The 19,414-nt window shown below is 34.5% G+C and overlaps 1 protein-coding gene across 5 annotated transcripts in view; it reads right to left on the bottom strand.

Annotated features, from left to right (window-relative positions):
• The window catches only part of ARHGAP5 (Rho GTPase activating protein 5), a 79,489-nt gene that overhangs the window by 22,028 nt on the left and 38,047 nt on the right, over nucleotides 1-19,414 (bottom strand). For 4 of the 5 annotated variants that reach the window (XM_072838205.1, XM_072838207.1, XM_072838204.1 and 1 more), the window contains exon 3: nucleotides 15,830-15,977. In XM_072838205.1, the coding sequence (XP_072694306.1) occupies nucleotides 15,830-15,977 (148 nt within the window). The remainder of the gene's footprint in view (nucleotides 1-15,829; nucleotides 15,978-19,414) is intronic. The other variant, XM_072838208.1, reaches the window with a different exon arrangement.

Here is a 19,414-nt window from a genome sequence, read left to right as displayed (position 1 = left end):
TTATTTAACCAAAGGAGGTGAAAACTTACATCCACACAACGATCTGTAGACTATGTTCATGGCATTTTTATTCATAATTGTCAAAAGTTGGAAGTAACCCAGATGTTTTACAGCAGGTGTATGGATAAATTGTATCACATCCAGATATGGAAATGTTATTAAGTGCCCAAAAGAAATAAGTAATAAAGCCATAAAATGACATGGGGAAATCTCAAAACTGCGTACTTTTAAGTGAAAGAAATCAATCTGGAAAGCCTACATAACTCTATGATTCCAACTATATGACAACGTAGAAGAGCAAAAACAATGGTGAATAAGAAGATAAGTTGCTGCCTGGAGTAGAGGAAGGAAGAGTGGGAGAGAGATGAATGGTCAGAACACAGAATTTTTAGGGCAGTGAAAATACTCTGTATGTTACTATAATAATGGTTATATCATTACACATTTGTCCAAATTCACAGAATGTACAAAACCAAGAGTGAACTCTAATGTTCACTAGGGACACTTTGGGTGATTCTGATGCATTAATGTTCATTCAACCTTGGTAAAAAACATACTATTCTGGTTAGTGATGCTGGTAATAGGGTTTGGGGGTGGGGTTCATATGTGGGAGAGCAAGGAATATATGGGAAATCTTTGTACCTTTCTCTCAATTTTGCTATAAACCTCAATTTGCTCTAAAAAAATGAATCTATATATCAAGCTTATTATAAGGATGAATCAACACTGATGAGTAAGAATCTTCTAGAAGTGATAACATTTTAGGCAAAGGCTACGATAGGAATAATAAAGCTAAAGGCAGTATTTTCTTTCTTTTTTACAGTATTTTCTTAACTAATCAAGAAGAGTATCTTAAAATCCCATTGGGAAGTAGAAAGATACGTACATTATTAAAACTTAAATTTACTGAATTAAATATGTCACTACGGTGCCTAGGGGGCTCATCAGTCAGTTAAGTGGCTGCCTTAAACTCAGGTCATCCCAGGGCTCAGGGATAGAGACCCACCCAAGTCAGGCTCCATGCTCAGCAAGGAGTATGCTTCTCCCTCTTCCTCTGCCTCTTCCCCTACTTGTGTTCTGTCAATAAATAAATAAATAAATAAATAAATAAATAAATAAGTAAGTAAGTAAGTAAGTAAGTAAGTAAAGAAATATCTTAAAATCACTGTATTTCCCAGCCACTAAATCTTTTACTATTTGAGAAAAAAAATAGCTCTCCAATCTTTCATTTTGTTACTTTTGTTACCATAAGGATTAAAAGTTCATAATGTAGGGGTGCTTGGCTGGCTCAGTTGGCATAGCATGTGACTTTTGATTTCAGGGGTCTTGAGTTTGAGCCCCATTTTGGGCATACAGATTACTTAAAAAATAATTAAAAAAAAAAAAAAAAAAAAGGTTCTCGGGCAACCTGGGTGGCTCAGCGGTTTAGTGCAGCCTTAGCCTTAGTCCAGGGTGTGATCCTGGAGACCCAGGATCGAGTCCCATGTCAGGCTCCTTGCATGGAGCCTGCTTCTCCCTCTGCCTGTCTCTCTACTTCTCTGCCTCTCTCTGCGTGTCTCTCTCATGAATAGATAAATAAAATCTTAAAATAAAATAAATAAAATAAAATAGAAAAATAAAATAAAGGTTCACAAAACAGATAATACATACATCATTTTCATTCCATGTCCAAAACAACTGATGACAGGCTTTATGTTAAAGATAAGGATATAAGCTTTGAAAAGTGAAGTGCCTTTCTCAAGGTCATACAATGAACAAGTTAGGGTAATTAGTTTGTCATATTCAGCATATGCCTGTTTTATGGTGCATACTTTCTACCATTTTGGGTTGGGTACAGAAAATTCATGTTTAAACATTTTTATGAAAAAAAAACAAGCATATAAAAATGTATATATAAAAGGTTATTAATTGCCAATATTGAATGTCTGGAGACTTACGTTTAGAAATACAGAATAAGTGAATAAACTAGGATTATCGAGATGTTAGAATATGATAAGTCAGTCATAAAATCTAATTCCAAAGACAACTATCTTATTGCATAGAATGATGTTGCTCATGTACTAAAATTATTACAAAACCATATTTGATAATCCCCTTTTGAAAAAGCTATGCATGTTTAAAGGTTATTATATGTGGTAAAAATATATACAAAAGAAAACCTTAACTCTTGATCATAAAATCACATCTCTTATGGACTTATCTGCACTTTTCTTTTTGCTATCATGAAAGAGGTAATTCCTTTCCTAAATAACAACAACAAATCAACTCTGATTATCAAATGTCACCTGTAATAAGTGGAGTTAGAATCCAACTAACTGTGTGATCTTAGATGTCTACTTAATTTCTCTGAGCCTGTTTCTACTTCTGTAAAATATAGTAATTGTACATACAACTCATACAGGTGTAAAAATTAAATGAATTTACAAGTTATTTTTTAGCATACTAAAATTATGCAAAAAGCAAATATTCGGTAAAAAAGCTAAATTATTTTAGCAAAGTACATTATTTCACCTGAGGAATAGAAGAAGGGCTAGGGTCTCTTCAGACTTGCACATTTATTTTTCCTTCAGGAATTTCATCATTAAATAAAAGATCTATGTATATACATCTGGTTGTCAACCACAAAAATGACAGTTTCAATTTAACTAAAAAATAACTTTCACATAAGAATAATCTCTCTCCATAGAAAAACCAGAGAACATCTTAAACATTGTGTATCACCATCATCTAGTAGTACTACAATGCAAAACTTGTGTTTCTTGATATTATAACTTAACGGGGCTTCGCACAGTGCAAATTATTCAGTTGCTGAATTTGTTATTATAAGTCTCAGTGTAACACAAATGTCTTCATCTCCTCATCTTTTGCAATTATCATGCATTCTTTGTATTTGTACAAAAAAACAATGAATGCTAATTGTTATCACGTATAACTCATGTCACAAGAACAAATACTCATTATTATGAAGTTTCAATATTTATTTAAGTAAGGATTTAATTATATGTGCCACAACCATGATTTTTGGGACACAGGGTCCCTACTCTCATGAAGATCATCGTCTAATGGCAATGATGTAAAAACAAATGATAACAACAAAAAAACATTACTTAAGACCCAGTGACTAGCTACTTCAAGAAGACAATGTTCCTGTTAACAGATAAAAATATTTCAGAGCCAGAAATCATAAAAAGTATAGTAATATACCAGAAAACCTCAAGGAATTTTTGCTAGACACAACATACTGAAACTAAAGAGATTCTTTCTGAGATTAAAGTTCCTCTTTGCTAGATCAAAAATAAAACAGGTCACACTTGAATCATTAAAATAATATGTCAATGATACCAAGTTTTAGCATTTCTTTGACAGTTAAGGTTATTTTCTTCTTAAGACTTTATTTATTTGAGAGAGGGGGAGCACAGAAGGAGAAGGACAGCCTGACATGGGGCTCAATTCCAGGACCCTGAGATCATGACCTGAGCTGAAGGCAGATGCTTAACTGCTGAGCCACCCAGGTGCCCTGTTAAGGTTATTAAAAGCTAGAATTTCAAAAGCAACATAAAAAGTCCTTTAGAAACTAACATCATGGGTCTCCTAGCGTGATGTATTAAGAAGGATACATCAGCCCTATGTAGCCAAAGATATTTTAACTTGAGTCTGACCAGGTAGTTAAACAAAATTCAAGAAGAATCTGTAAAAAAAAAAAAAAAACTGGCTTAAAATCTTCAAAAAAAAATGTGTCACGTAAACACACACCCAAGGCTAGGGAATTTCTTGACTGGATCTGAACTGAAAGAAAAAATATCATCTTAGGATGATATTATTGGGACAATAGAGGAAATCTGAATATAGGCAGATTAGATAATAGGGTTTTATCAATGTTAAATTTTCTGAAGATGGTATTTATATTGTGGTTATGTGGGGAAAATGTCCTAGTTCTTGGGAGATACATACTAAAAGACTTAAAGTTGAATGTGATAATGTCTCATTACTTACTCAAATGATTTCACACACAAAAAAGGGAAGAAATTTGACAGAAGTAAGAAATGGTGAATCTAGGTAAAAAGTATACAACTGCTTAACCATACTATCCCTCTACATTAATAAAGATTTAAACATGTTCCAAAATATAAAGAACAAATGGTAATTTAAGAAAGGAATAATCCTTTAGAACAAACCAACTAAGAAATTGTAGGATTTCTTCGGATGTGCAGTCTTACACTTAAAGTAAAACACATGGATTATGTTTTTCCACAGCCATGATCTACTTTCTCATCCAAGACAGAGTAGGCAGGGGGTTAGTCTAACCAAAGTTGAAGTTCTGACAAGTGAATAACATTGTGGGGGTTGAGGAGGTATGTAAGAGAGTAAAGATAAAAAAAATTGATCTGGGGTGCTTGGGTGGTTCAATCGGCTAAGTATCTGACTCTTGATTTCATTTCAGGATCCTGAGATTGATCTCCACATCACAGGGCTCACAGAGTCTTTGGCCTTTTATATGATAACCCACAGACATCTGAAGATGTTAACAAGTACATAATATGAATCCATTATCAAAATGTCATTTCTGCTTTTTTTAACTACAATTTCAGTACATTTTCAGTTTTCATTAATGGTATACATAAAGTTGCCCTACCAGCACTCAGTGGGGAGTCGGCTGGAGATCTTGCCCTACTTCTCCCTCTCACGCAGGGAGATAAAATTCGCCCTCGCCCTCGCCCCCACTCACGCAGGTGCTGTGCGCTGTCACCAAATAAATATTAAGAAAAAAAAAGATTTCACCCACTTTACCTCAATATTTTCATGCATCACTGGTGTGTTGTAATAAAATACAACTTTTAGATCAATATTTAGAGAATCTTCTTGGCTAAACAAAAGCACAACTAAGGCTAAGTCTGCCATGTTTTCCTGACACAGAAGACTTTTAAGCGTTTCCTCCTTTAGAGTGGTATTTTAATGAAAATTTTTTGTTTTGTAAGTATGCTATCTTCAGAATATACTTAAGGTATTCCTAGGTTAGAGTCTTTGCAAATTTTTTCCTACCTTTTACAATAAGTTTTTCAATTTCCTGCTTTATTGTTAATGTGCCTCTTGCTACTGCTGATCTTATTTTGCTCTTCCAATTTGCCAACGATGTAGACAAATTTGAACTCTTGTATGTTACTGGTGTAAATGTAAAATGGTGAATCCACTGTAGAAAATAGTTTGAAAGCTCCACAAAAAGATAAACATAGAATTACCACATGATTCAGCATTCAACTCCTGGATTATGTATCCAAAAGAACTGAAAACAGGTACTCAAACAAATGTTTGTATATGAATGTTCACAAGCAGCAGTGTTTACAACTGCCAGAAGGTGGAAACAACTAAATGTCTGCCAACTTATCAGTGAGTAAATAAAATGTGGTATATCCTCATAATGACACATGCTACAACATAGATGAACACTACTCAAAGTGACAGATGCCAGACAAAAGGTTACATACTGTAGGATTCCAGATACATGAAATATTCAGGATAAGTAAATCCAAGCAGACAAAAAGCAGATTGGTGGTTGCCAGAGTCTTGGGCCAAGGGAGGAATAGGGAAAGGAATAACTTACTAAATGGTTATAGTTTCCTTTAGGATGATAAAAATCTCTGGATTTAGATGAGGTGGTGGTTGCATAACACTGTACATGCACGACATGTTACTGAACTGCAGATTTTTACATGGCTCTTTTTATGTCATATGAATTTTATCTCAACAACAACAAAATTTTTTTTGAAGATTTTATTTTTTATTTATTCATCAGAGAAACACAGAGAGAGAGTCAGAGACACTGGCAAAGGGAGAAGCAGGTTCCATGCAGGGAGCCTGATGTGGGACTTGATCCCAGAACTCCAGGATCACGCTCAACTGCTGAGCCACCCAGGAGTCCCTCAACAAAAATGTTTTTAAAAAGTATCACTCTGGGCAGCCCCAGTGGCGCAGCCGCCTGCAGCCTGGGGTGTGATCCTGGAGACCCAGGATCGAGTCCCGCATTGGGCTCCCTGCATGGAGCCTGCTTCTCCCTCTACCTGCGTCTCTGCTTCTCTCTCTCTCTGTGTCTCTCATGAATAAATAAATAAAATCTTAAAAAAAAAAAAAAAAAAGTATCACCCTATGGGGCACCTGGGTGACTCGGAGATTGAGCATCTGCCTTTGGCTTAGGTTGTGATCCCGGAGTCCTGGGATAGAATAGTGCACTGGGCTCCCTCTGGGGAGCCTGCTTATCTCTCAACCTATGTCTCTTTTTCTCTGTGTCTCTCATGAGTAAACAAATACAATCTTAAAAAAAAAAAGTATCATACTAAGTCACCTGACTTCTTTATATTCAATGCTGATAATGATGCTTCCTTATTAAAATTTTTCTTTCTGGTGTTTTAGAGCCTACTCTTTTGTATAGCCTATTTGCACTTCTGAACTTTTCTTCTCACTTCATATGTTCACCTTGAATTTCATCAACACATACCTTACATTAATATCTACACAATGACAATTACCAAAATCTTAAAGAGTAAAACCATTTCCAAAGATCCACAGGCATACATTCAGTGGAGTCTTTGGGCTTTTAAATGATAACCCACAGGCATCTGAAGATTTAACAAGTACATAATATGAATCCATTATCAAAATGTCATTTCTGCTTTTTTACTACAATTTCAGTATATTTTCAGTTTTCATTAATGGTATACATAAAGTTGCCCTACCAGCAATAGGAGGAGCATTTTTTTTTTTTTAAAGAATTTATTTATTCATTTGGAGGAGTGAGAAAGAGCAACAGTGACCTATGGGACAAAAGCAGCAAATAAGTTAAACTGTCTGAATGACCAAATTCAGTGCACTGAAGTTTTTAGATAGTAGTGCAGAGAGGTGGAATCACAACAGAGCACAATGTTCTACCAGAGTTGACAAGATGGAAGACAGGAAAAGGATGGGAAGGCCAAAATCTGTGGGGCAAAATATCAAAAAAGAGGAGAGTTACCAAAGAAAGAGCCTCAAAGATGTTCAGAAAAGTTCCTGAAGCCAGGGCAGAGAATAGTTAATATTCTATTCTCTAAAGATCTTTTAATATACAGGGTCAAGTCCTTATTTTATTGTTCATCTATATAAACAACAGTATAAAAGCTGGTCTGGATCCACCAAAACAAACTTACATACAAGCCTAGGAAGTATCAAGTGATTCACAAATACTTAACACATGACAAAACAAACTGAACATTCTTTAATGAACACTGGAAAACGCACCACCTAATAATGTAAAATTCAAAATGTCTGACATCAAATCAAAACCACTAAAGAAGCAGAAAAGTTAGTCACAATTAGGAGAAAAACAGATCCAGAAACAGTAATAGCTCCAGAAATGAAATACGGCAGAATAATAAAAAAGGCCTTTAGAACAGCTATTATAAATTCTTTTAAGTATATTCACTGATACAAAGGAAAAAATACCAACATGATGGGTAGAAAAATAACACACAGGAAAAAGAGACTTAAATGGAACTTCTGGACCATATAGAAAAAAAAATGGTGAACTAGAAGATAAGGCAATAGATATACAGTTTTACCTAAATGAAACACCGAAGAAAAAAGCTTATTAACAAAACAAACAACCTTAGTGCGCTGTGGGACAATTTCAAGATGTCTAACAGTCCAGAAGCAGAAGTATGAGGACTGAGGGGGAAAAAAGACATTTCAAAAAATAATGGCCCCAAATTTCAAATTTGAAAACTATAAACCAAAAAGATCCAAGAAGCTCCAGAAACCTCAAGCACAAGTTTTTTTTTTTTTTTTTAAGCACACATTAAGGAACATTTTAAATACAACTGTTAAAAACAGAATAACCTAAAAAGGATCTAGGAAGTGAGGATGAAAGGAGATCACATACAGAGAACACAGAAAAGAGTAATAGACTGCTTGTTAGATATTGTGAAAAAGACAATGAATGGTCTTTAAAAAGCTGAGTGAAGAAAAAAGCAGAAAAAAAGAAATCAATCCAATTTTACAACTGCACCAAAATCCGTAACATACCTAGCAATAAGCATAACCAAAGAGGTACAAGATCTATACTCTGAAAACTACAGAACCTTTATTGAAAAGAATGCAAAAAAAAAAACAAAAAAAAAAAAACAAAAACCCAAGACAAACAAAAAAAAATGGAAAAAATTCCACACTCCTGGACTAGAAAGAGCAAACATTGTTAAAATGTCTATACTACTACAAGCAATCATACATTTAATACAATCTCTATGAAAACACCAACACCATTTCTCACAGAGCTAGAACAAACAATCCTAAAATGTGTATGGAGTCACAAAAGATGCCAAATAGCCAAAGCTATCCTTAAAGGACAAAGCAAAGCAGGAGGCATTGCCATTACAGACTTCAAGCTATATTACAAAGCTGAAGTCATCAAGACAGTATGATACCAGCAAAAGAACAGACACATAGATCAATGGAACAGAAGAGCCACAAATGGACCCACAATTATATGGTCAATTAATCTTTGACAAAGCAGGAAAGAATATCCAATAGAAAACAGTCTCTTCTTCATCAAATGGTGTTAGGAAAACTGGACAGCAACATGCAGAAGAATGAAACCAACCACTTTCTTATATATCATACACCGCCCCCCCCAAAATCAAAATGGATGAAAGACCTAATTGTGAGACAGGAAACCATCAAAATCCTAGAGGAGAACATGGTAACAACCTCTCTGACCTCAGCAGTAGCAACTTATTAGACATGTCACCGGCAGCAAGGGAAACAAAAGCAAAAGTGAGAACTACTGGGACTTCATCAAGATAAAAAGCTTCTGCAAAGGAAATAATCCACAAAACTTAAAGGCAGCCTATGCAATGGGAGAAGATATATGTGAATGACATATCTGATAGACGGTTAGTATCCAAAATACATAAGGAATTTATCAAACCCAACACCCAAAAAATAATCCAGTTAAGAAATGGCCAGAAGATGTGAACAGACATTTCTCCAAAAAAGACATCCAGACGCTAAAAGGCACATGAAAAGATGCTCAACATCACTCATCATCAGGGAAATACAAATTGAAACCATGATGAGATACCACTTCACACCTGTCAGATAGCTAAAATTAGTAATACAGGAAACAACATATGTTGGCAAGGATGTGGAGAAATGGCAACACTCTTACACTGTTGGTGGGAATACAAACCCATGCAGCTACTCTGGAAAATAGTATGGAGGTTCTTCAGAAAGTTAAAAATAGAACTACCCTACAATCTATTAATTACACAACTAGATATTTACCCAAAGGATACAAAATATAAATTTGAAGGGGTACATGCACCCCAATGTTTACCAGCATTATCCACAGTAGCCAAACTATGGAAAGAACCCAAATGTCCACTGACTGATGAACAGATAAAGGTGTGTGTGTGTGCACACACATGCACACACGAGAGAGAGATGGAGCTAGAGCGTATTATGTTAAGCGAAATAAGTCATAGAAAGACATACAACATGATTTCACTCATGTGGAATTTAAGAAACAAAACAGATGAACATATGAGAAGGGGAAAAAAGGAGAGAGAAGGAAACAAACCATGAGACTTTCAATGACAGAGAACAAACTGAGGATTGATAGAGGGGTGTGGGTGGGGGATGCGCTAAATGGGTGATGGGTATTCAGGAGGGCACCTGTTAGGATGACCACTGGGTGTTATACTTAAGTGATGAATCACTGAATTCTGCTCCTGAAACCAATATTACATTATAGGTTAGCTAACTGGAATTTAAATAAAAATGTGAAGAAAAAGATGGGATGCCTGGGTGGCTCAGTGGTTAGCATCTGCCTTTTGGCTCATGATCCTGGGGTTCCTGTGGGGAGGTCATGATCCTGGGGTCCCTATGGGGAGCCTGCTTCTCTCTCTGCCTATGTCTCTGCCTCTGTCTTTGTGTCTCTCGTGAAAAATTAAATCTTAAAAAAAGGTTTTTTTTTTTTTTTGAAGAAAAAAAAAAACCCAACAGCTTATAACTATACCCAGAAGAACAAACTGGGAAAACTCAGTATTTGATTTTAATACTTACTACAAAGTTACGTAATGAAAATTGAAAGGTACCAGCATATGTGGATAACCATATAAATCACTAAACTGTAAGTGGAAGCCAAGAAATATTCACATCTATGGTCAATTTTTCGAAAGAATGTCAAAAAAATCCAATAAATGGTGCTTAGACAATGGAGATCTACATGCAAAAGAATCTAGCTGTAACCTTCTCTTGCACCATACACAAAAAATAAAATGGATCACAGATCTAAATGTAAAGCACTAGTATCATTAAAATTCTTAGAAGAATATATAGGAACAAATCTTTGTGACCTTGGATTGGGCAAAACTTTCTTAAACACGATACTATGAACACAGTGAAAAAAATCTTAAAATACTGGAGAGATATCAAAATACCCAATTTTTGTGCTTCAGAAGATACCATCAAGGAATGTTTTTTGAGAATTTTTTTTTGCAAATCATACTTACATACAACTTGTATTCAGCTTAACAGTAAAGTAAGATAAACAACTAAAAATGGGCAGGGGCGCCAGTGTGGCTCAGTTAGTTAAGCATCTGACTTTAGCTCAGGTCATTATCTCATCAGGGTCCTGGAATTGAGCCCCATGTGAGTTCTATGCTCAGTGAGAAGTCTGCTTGAGGATCCTCTCTTCCTGTCCCTCTGCCTCTCCGCCCACTATTGCTTTGTGTCTCTAAAATAAATAAATCTTTAAAAAAAATGAACAAAAGATCTAAATAGATATTTCTCGAAAGCAGATATACAAATAGCAAACAAACACTTGAAAAAACATACATAATAACATCATCTTCATCAGGGAAATGCAATCAAAATCCTATGATTTATCACTTCACATCTACTAGAGTAGTTACAGTCAAAAAAAGAGAAAAATAAGTATTAGCAAGATATGAAGAAACTAGAATTCATATACTGCTGGTGGGAATGTAAAATGGTACAACTACTTCAGAAGACAGTCTGGTAGTTTCCATATCATCTATCAAATCCACTTCGAGTACATACTCAAATGAAACACATGTCTACACAAAAAAATGATAGAAGAATGTTCACAGAAGCAACAGTCACAATAGGCAAAAAGTATAAACAACCCAAAGGTTCACTAATGGAAAATTATTCAGCAATAAAACTGAAGTACTGATAGATGCTATAAAATGAATGAGCTTTGAAAATGTTAGGTTAAAGAAGCCAGTAGAAAGTTAAAAGGTGGGTGGGTATGGGTAACAGGAAGTGACAGCTTAATGGGCATGGGGGTCCATTTTAGGAAAATGGAAAAATCCATTTTAGGAAACCTCTAAAATAGGTTGCAGTGATGGCTGCACAACTCTGTGAAAATACTAAAATTTACCACTGGATTGTACATTTTAAATGAATGAATTGCAGAATATGTGAATTACATTTTAGTAAAGCTGTTATAAAAAAAGATTTATATATCTTCCTTTTGAAAGAAAATATCTTTCAAAAACAATGATAAATATCTATTTTTTTTTAACAGATTTTATTTATTCATTCATGAGAGACACACAGAGAGAGAGGCAAAGACATAGGCAGAGACAGGCAGGCTCCACACAGGGAGCCCGATGTGGGACTTGATTCCAGGACCCCAGCATCACGCCCTGGGCCGAAGGCAGAGCGTTAACTGCTGAGCCACTCAGGTGTCCTGATAAATATCTGTTTAAAGCAAAAATTATAAACATGTATTATGATTTTTAATACATACTGAGAATTATAGGTCAAAGGAACAGAATAGAATATCAAGAAATAAATCCACAATCATATGGTCAATTAATCTTCAACAAAGCAGGAAAGAATATCCAATGGGAAAAACAGTCTCTTGAAATGGTGCTGGGAAAACTCATCAGCTACATGCAAAAGAATGAAACTGGACCACTTTCTTATACCATACACAAAAATAAACTCAAAATGGATTAAAAACCTAAATGTGAGACATGAAGTCACAAAAATTCTAGAAAGGAGCACAGGCAATAATGTCTCTGACCTCAGCTGTCACAACATTTTTCTAGATGTTTCCTGAGGCAAGGAAAATAAATGCAAAAATAAACTAGTGGGACTTTTGCACTGAAAGACAACCTATAGAATGGGAGAAGATATTTGCAAATGACATATCTGATAAAGGGTTAGTATGTAAAATATATAAAGAATTTATACAACCCAACATCCAAAAAAACCCAAATAATCCAATAAAAAATGGGTGCAAAACATGAACAGACATTTCTCCAAAGAAGACGTACAAATGGCTAGATACATGAAAAGATGCTCATCTTCACTTATCATCAGGGAAATGCAAATCAGAACTATAATTAGGTATTCCCTCATACCTGTCTGAATGGCTAAAATCAAAAACACATGAAACAAGTGTTTGTGAGGATGTGGAGAAAATAGAACTCGTGTGCACTGTTGATGGGAATGTGGAACAGTATGGAGATTCCTCAAAAAGTTAAAAATAGAACTATCCTACAATCCCCAATTGTACTACTGGGTACCTTAAAAAACACAAAAACACAAATTCAAAGGGATATACACACGACCTAATGCTTACTGCAGCATTATTTACAAAAGGCAAATTATGGAAGCAGCCCAAATGTTCACTGACAGATGAATTCATAAAGAAGTGGCATATATATGCAATGGAATATTATTCAGCCATAAAAAAGAATGAAATCTTGCCATCTGCAACACATAGATGGAGTTAGTAAAATGCTGGGTGAAATAAGATACAAATGAAAGCAGAAAAGAGAATTAAAAGTAGAATTCACTGAATTAAAAATAGACAAAAGACAGGAGGAAAAACAAACCAATAAAACCAAAAGTTGGTTCTTTGAAAAGACTGATAATATTGATACATTTCTAATGAGAGGGGAAGAAAAGACACAAATTAGTAATATAAAATCAAAAGAGAATACACCACTACAGAGATGCTACCGGCATTAAACCTCTGATAAGGAATTTTTTTTTTAAGATTTTAAAGAGGCAGAGACACAGGCAGAGAGAGAAGCAGGCTCCATGCAGGAAGCCGGATGCAGAACTCAATCCCGGGTCTCCAGGATCACGCGTTGGGCTGAAGGCGGCGCTAAATCGCTGAGCCACCTGGGCTGCCCATTATAAGGAATTCTATAAACAATCTTATGCCACCTCGGATGGAATGGGCAAACTTTGAAAGACAAAAAACCCCTATGCTTAATTAAGAAATCAAAAATCTATATAGCCCTGTATCTACTTTAAAATTTTAGACAATAGTTAAAAACCTCCTCACAAATAAAATTCCAGGTCCAAACGGTTTCATGGTGATTTATACCAAAATTTAAGAAAGAAATATTACCAATTTTGTACAAACTTTTTAGAAAATAGACTCAAGTCTGTGATGCCAGTTTTACTCTGATACCAAAACTAGCCAAAGACACTGCAAGTTAAAGAAAACTACAGACCAATATCCCTCAGGAATCAGAAATTCTTAACATTTCAGCAAAATGAATCCAGCAATATATAAAAAAAGAAAACATTATGACCAAGCAGTGTTTATCCCAGAGATGCAAGTTTAGTTTAACACCTGAATATCAATAAATATTTTACTATATAAACAGACTTTAAAAAGGAACCATATGATCAACCTCAACAGAAAAATCACATGACAAAAATCAACATCCATTTTGGATATAAGGAACAAGAATAGAAGGGAACTTCTCAACCTGATAAAGAGCATCTACAAAAACCCCAACAGCTAGCTATCATTACGTATTGATGAAACACTGGGTGCTTTTTGGGGTGATGAAAATTTTCTTTATCTTGATTGTGGTGGTGCTTAAATGACTAGAGTTATCAAAACTCACTGAACAATCAAAATTGGTAAATTTCATCAATGAAGTTGAAATTTTAAGACTACCATAATAGCTTCTTCAAGGTTCTTTATGATTGATTATAACAGTAAAAGCACTCCTCATTTATACCACTACAAACAGTAAAACACAACTTTTAAATAAAAAGTATCTGATATATATTTACATTGTTAAGTTGAACCTTCAAAAGAAAATGGTTAGGCTACAAGTGCATATTGAGAATTCGATATTGAACTCGAGCAACTGAGAATTTTCTGCTAAAACTCATCAGCATTAATCAGTAAAATCAAACAATATACTACCACCACCACCACCACCACAAAAGAACTGGGCTTTAATCTATATAACTATTCTTGTGGTCTTATGGTACCTCAGTATACCTCTAACAAAGCACTTAAATATATAAATTACCCGTCAGTTAACTGAATTAATTCAGATTATGCTAAGAATTGGGGTAGAATTTCATTTTGTCTTACACTTGGAATTCATTCATTTTCCTTGTACCAAATCACTCAATTATCATGAAAATACTCAAGAAATGGGAATTTTTAATTATAAAAATAAATGTACAAAATACTATTATTTTATTTTCTAATTACTAAAGAAAATATATCCTCATTTCTCAGTCATATCCATAAAGCCAAATTATATTACTAGAGCAAATGAGAATTCTTTAAGCTCAAAGCAGAAAGTATTTTAAGAACCTTTGCAAAAAAAAAGGAACCTTTGTATTTCTACTATGCTAAAGATGGATAGAAATATAGATAAGAAATTTGGCTGAAATACACTTTGTTGAAGGAAAACAACAAATGAATAAAAGGGTATATCCAAATGTAGGCTCTATAAATTAATATTTATTAACCTTCCGGAAAGGAGAAGATATAGGCTATTTCAAATACAATACTAGTGGATAACAGTTATTGCCCCATATTCCACTCCTTTATTAAAACAGAAAGTCAGCACTTCTCACCAAGGAGAAAACCCCAAATGTAAAGAACTTAGCCGATAATCAGACTAAAAGGCTAAAGTGTATATCCAAGTAAAAATTAGTTTGACATTTTAGATAGGATATTGTAGTTTTGTCTTTTAAACAATGCTTACTTATCAAAGATCATTAAGAACAAATAAAGATGGAATTAGTTCATATTTTCAAACCATTAAATTTTGTAGTCCATTCAATTACTGAGGTTTCATGATTAACTTAGGTTTTAAAATGCACATAAACATGACAAAAGTGATAAAATTCTACCTTTATTCCTTAACTTTGACTAGTCCAGCCCTCAGATGATAGTTTACATTGGACAAAGTAAACATAACTCAGGCTGGTTTTTAAAATAGTGAGGATATCTGTACACTCTTAAAAATACAACTCAAACCATATAAACCACATCAAGATAGTGCTGCTAAATAAACAGTAATATCTCAAACAAGCAGCCTTTCATACATTTATAAATATTGCTATGAAATTTATTTTTTTTTTGCTATGAAATTTAAAACAAAAAGTCATGTGTAAAATGGGTAATAATAATAGTGCTAGATTTAAAAAACACTGAAAACTTTCAGATTTATATATTTAAAGTCATAATTGAATAGCATAATTTAATAATCAAGTTATTTTAAATTCCAGAATAAAGTAAGTAACATTTTAGCATTCGACTTACCCATTTATTCAAGAGAAGCCCAACAAAAACATTAATGGCCAACAACAAAGCTTTTCCAAATGTCAGTTATGTCTAGAGTTAATATTCAAGATAATCAATCCTAACACCTCTTTCATAACTTAGCTTTGATGAATCATGAAACATTTCACAAACTGTTGGTTTGGCAAAAGTGAAATTTTCAATTAAATTTCTTGCAATGAAAAAAAAATTCTTGCAATGATACTTCAGTCCTACCTGTATCTTCAATAAATTCCACACATTTTTCAACAAATAGTGGTATGGGCTTCTCAGCTGTAACCAGATCCTGGAGGGGCATTCCAAAGTAATTACTTTCCCAATTTCTACGTGTTGGTGGATTGAAGTTCTTAGTTTTCTTTTTCTGCTATAAAAAAAATATTCAAGTTAAAACTATTAAAATTTCCTTCAGAATAACACTGATATTCAGCAATGTAAATACACATCCAACCTAAATGACCATCAATGTGGGACTCAGTTAAATTCTGCTAGAAGTAACAACTTGAGCAATGGAAAGAGACAAAGTGAACAGAGAAAAAAAATGACTAAAAAGAATGTTCCCTTTGGAAAATAATAGGAAACTGGAGAGGTAGGGAAATTAGAAAAGGCCATTTTTCAATGCCACCTCAAAGGAAATGCTGGAAGTAATCAATGCTCAATTCAGTTTAGGTGTAGCCTCCCAATTCTATTTGGTCTTTGGGGCAGGTCCAAGTGAGATTTTTGTGTATAGCTATTTATTATAAGAACATAATATAGCTTTAATTAATTATTGATTATACAATGGAACTATGTAACTTCATGAATTTTAGTCCCATCATCTGCCCCTTATTTTCCCATTTTCCTCCTATCTACTGATTCTATTTCTTAAATGTTAAGATAGTTTTCGTAAGTAATGGATACATTTTTACAAGAGTAAAAACAGAATAAAATACTAATTTTCAGAGTTTAATCTCAATCTAGCACTGGGAGAAAATGAGTTCTTTGCTAGGGAGTGAACATCTCAAAAATCTAAGGAGGGACTGTCTAGAATTCAACTGCTAAGAAGATTCTGAGTCAATTTTTCTGGAGTAGGATACTGTAGGCATTTCTAAAGATAATTCTATTATACATCCCTAGTTGACAATTTCTGAAATATAGAAAGATGAGTAAATTTTCAGAAATTCAAAGATGTTAGAGCATTTTTATTGACAGCTCTTCTCTTTTCAGTTTACCTACATTTTCTGATAAATCACAAACTTATTCAAATTTGTCATAATATCATTATTTACTTATTGTAAACAGGATAAAAACATATCATTTCTTACCAGAAAAGGGCAGGGGATGGGGAAGGTGCACAGGGAGAGTTTCCTATGCCTAAAGCAATACTCAACTTCCCATTCTTTCTGGAAGAGACTCTCCTTTGGATGGATCACCCAATGTATTCTTCCAAGTCTCTGGCTATCTTGAATAATTAACTAAGTCCTTTCTTCATCTCCATTTCAGGCTGCTCCATCTAGCAAACTTCCAGAGCTCATGAAATCAAGTTTCTAAACCCTCATGTACTATATCTCAATGATATGGATTATATACAACCCTGGTATGTACAGATCACATGTAACATAACTAGGTGTCTGGAATGTTGCCAACAAAGCATTGGAATGTTCGATCTGGCTCAAGACCTAAACCCACCAAGTAGCGTGGATCCTTACTCCTTAAATAATCCTTGCACTACCACCACCACCACCACCAAAACAAAACAATATGCAAGGAAGAGGAAATGAAGAAACTAATTTCAAAACTGAGGTAGGATAGTAAGCCAAGTCCTCTTTCTCAGAAACAGTAAGGTACTTTCTAGCCTGCAAACTACCAGCTGCAAAATTTGACTAGAAAACTGAAAACTGAGGCATAGATGGATGTATTTTGTTTAGAGAGATGATATAGCAATAAGTAAGATTACGCTTAATGAAAACAGCAATGCCTGGCCTATGACAGAAGCAAAAGGAATAAAGTGGTAAGAAGATCTATTAAGATCTTTGCTACCAAAAGAACACGGTTATGAGAAAAGTAAGCTAGTTGGTCCTAAATGTTCCAGTTAACTCTTAAGAAAACCCTCTTTTTAATATTGCCTTTTAGGAAACAATCTGAACTCTCAGATGACTCTGAAAACATTCCAGCCTTATCCTTGGGATCATAGGAAAGAAGAACATAATGGGAGTGTAAATTTTATTTAGTAAGAACTGAATACTTGGGGCAGCCCGAGTGGCTCAGCGGTTTGGCACCGCCTGCGGCCCAGGGTGTGACCCTGGAGACCCGGGATGGAGTCCCACATTGGGCGTCCTGCGTGGAGCCTGCTTCTCCCTCTGCCTGTGTGTCTCTGCTTCTCTCTTGCTCTCTCTGAATGAATAAATAAATCTTTAAAAAAAAAAAAAAGAACTGAATACTTGACTAAAATTGGGAAGGTGAAGACAAGAAAGTAAAATAAGGTAGATTATCTGGCTTATGCTCAGGGAACATTCCCCCAAGGTCTATAAAATTACAAGGGCAAATTATTTAATTCTGTGGTTATACCAAGATTCAGGGCTAGTAATCTATAGCAATGAAAGGCTAAGTGTCTTGTAGCATAGAATTTCTGGCAATGTCTAAAGGGATAATTTACTAACAAAGAACTGCCTTGACAGCTCAAGTTATAATTCATATATATTAGGAGGAAAAAAAACGTTTAAGTTCTGTGATTTTACTAATTTTTCTAACTAACACTGGTATAAAAGAATATTCTATTCAGAGAAAGTTTTGGATTAGCTTTTATGATGAATAAAAATGTATAATTCCTTTTTCTAATAGTGATAGTTCTTAATCATCAGAATTCTGAGAGTTCTTTTAAAATATGCAAATTTTGAAAAACTCTACATAATTTTGATATACATCCCTTAGTTAAGAGTTGCTGATCTATAGCTATACATTTATATCAATTCAAAATGAATTTTGTAAGCTAAACTATCTAAGGCTAGATGATTACAACTGTTATAAAATGCCATCAATTCTCAGAAAGCCAAGAAAAAGATGAGGAGTATGGCTATTTGATAATTTATTTCCATAGGTTTTGAAGAACCATTGTCAGAAATGGCAGCCCCCAATTAAATAATTATGCCAGCAGGAAAACATCTGATTTCTAATAACCCAACTTTTGATTCATACTACAAATGAATATCCACAGTAAAATAAACATCTAATTCACAAATAATGTACACAATGTTATTAATTAAGTGTTCAGCAGACATTAAAAACTATCATTAGTATAAGAAAACAGGATTGGGAAAAGGTACACAAAGAGCTTTCTTCTAGAAAGAGCTGCCTTCCCACTTCATAGTTACATCAGCAACACAAGAAGGGAGGGCATCTAACATCCTCAAAAAATACTGTAATCAGTAACATTTAAAAAAACATAATACTTCAACTGCTTCTTTTGTAAGCAACAAACTGAGGGGGAAAAAAAAGTTGCAAAAAGCAGTTGAGGAGGGATCCCTGGGTGGCGCAGCGGTTTGGCGCCTGCCTTTGGCCCAGGGCGCGATTCTGGAGACCCAGGATCGATTCCCACGTCGGCTCCCGGTGCATGGAGCCTGCTTCTCTCTGCCTGTGTCTCTGCCTCTCTTTCTCTCTCTGTGACTATCATAAATAAAATAAAAATTAAAAAAAAAAAAAAAAAAAAAAAAAAAAGCAGTTGAGGAGGCTTTCAAAGAGCCAATCCAGGAAACAAGAACATTTGATCTTCTCTAAGATGGGATTCTCAGAGGGGGGAAAAAAAAGGTCAAAGAAAGGAGACAACAT

Source organism: Canis lupus, chromosome 9, assembly GCF_048164855.1.
Source record: "Canis lupus baileyi chromosome 9, mCanLup2.hap1, whole genome shotgun sequence".
Classification (NCBI taxonomy): domain Eukaryota; kingdom Metazoa; phylum Chordata; class Mammalia; order Carnivora; family Canidae; genus Canis; species Canis lupus.
The sequence above is the reverse complement of the archived record's forward strand: the minus strand, read 5'-3'. Positions and strand labels throughout refer to the sequence as shown.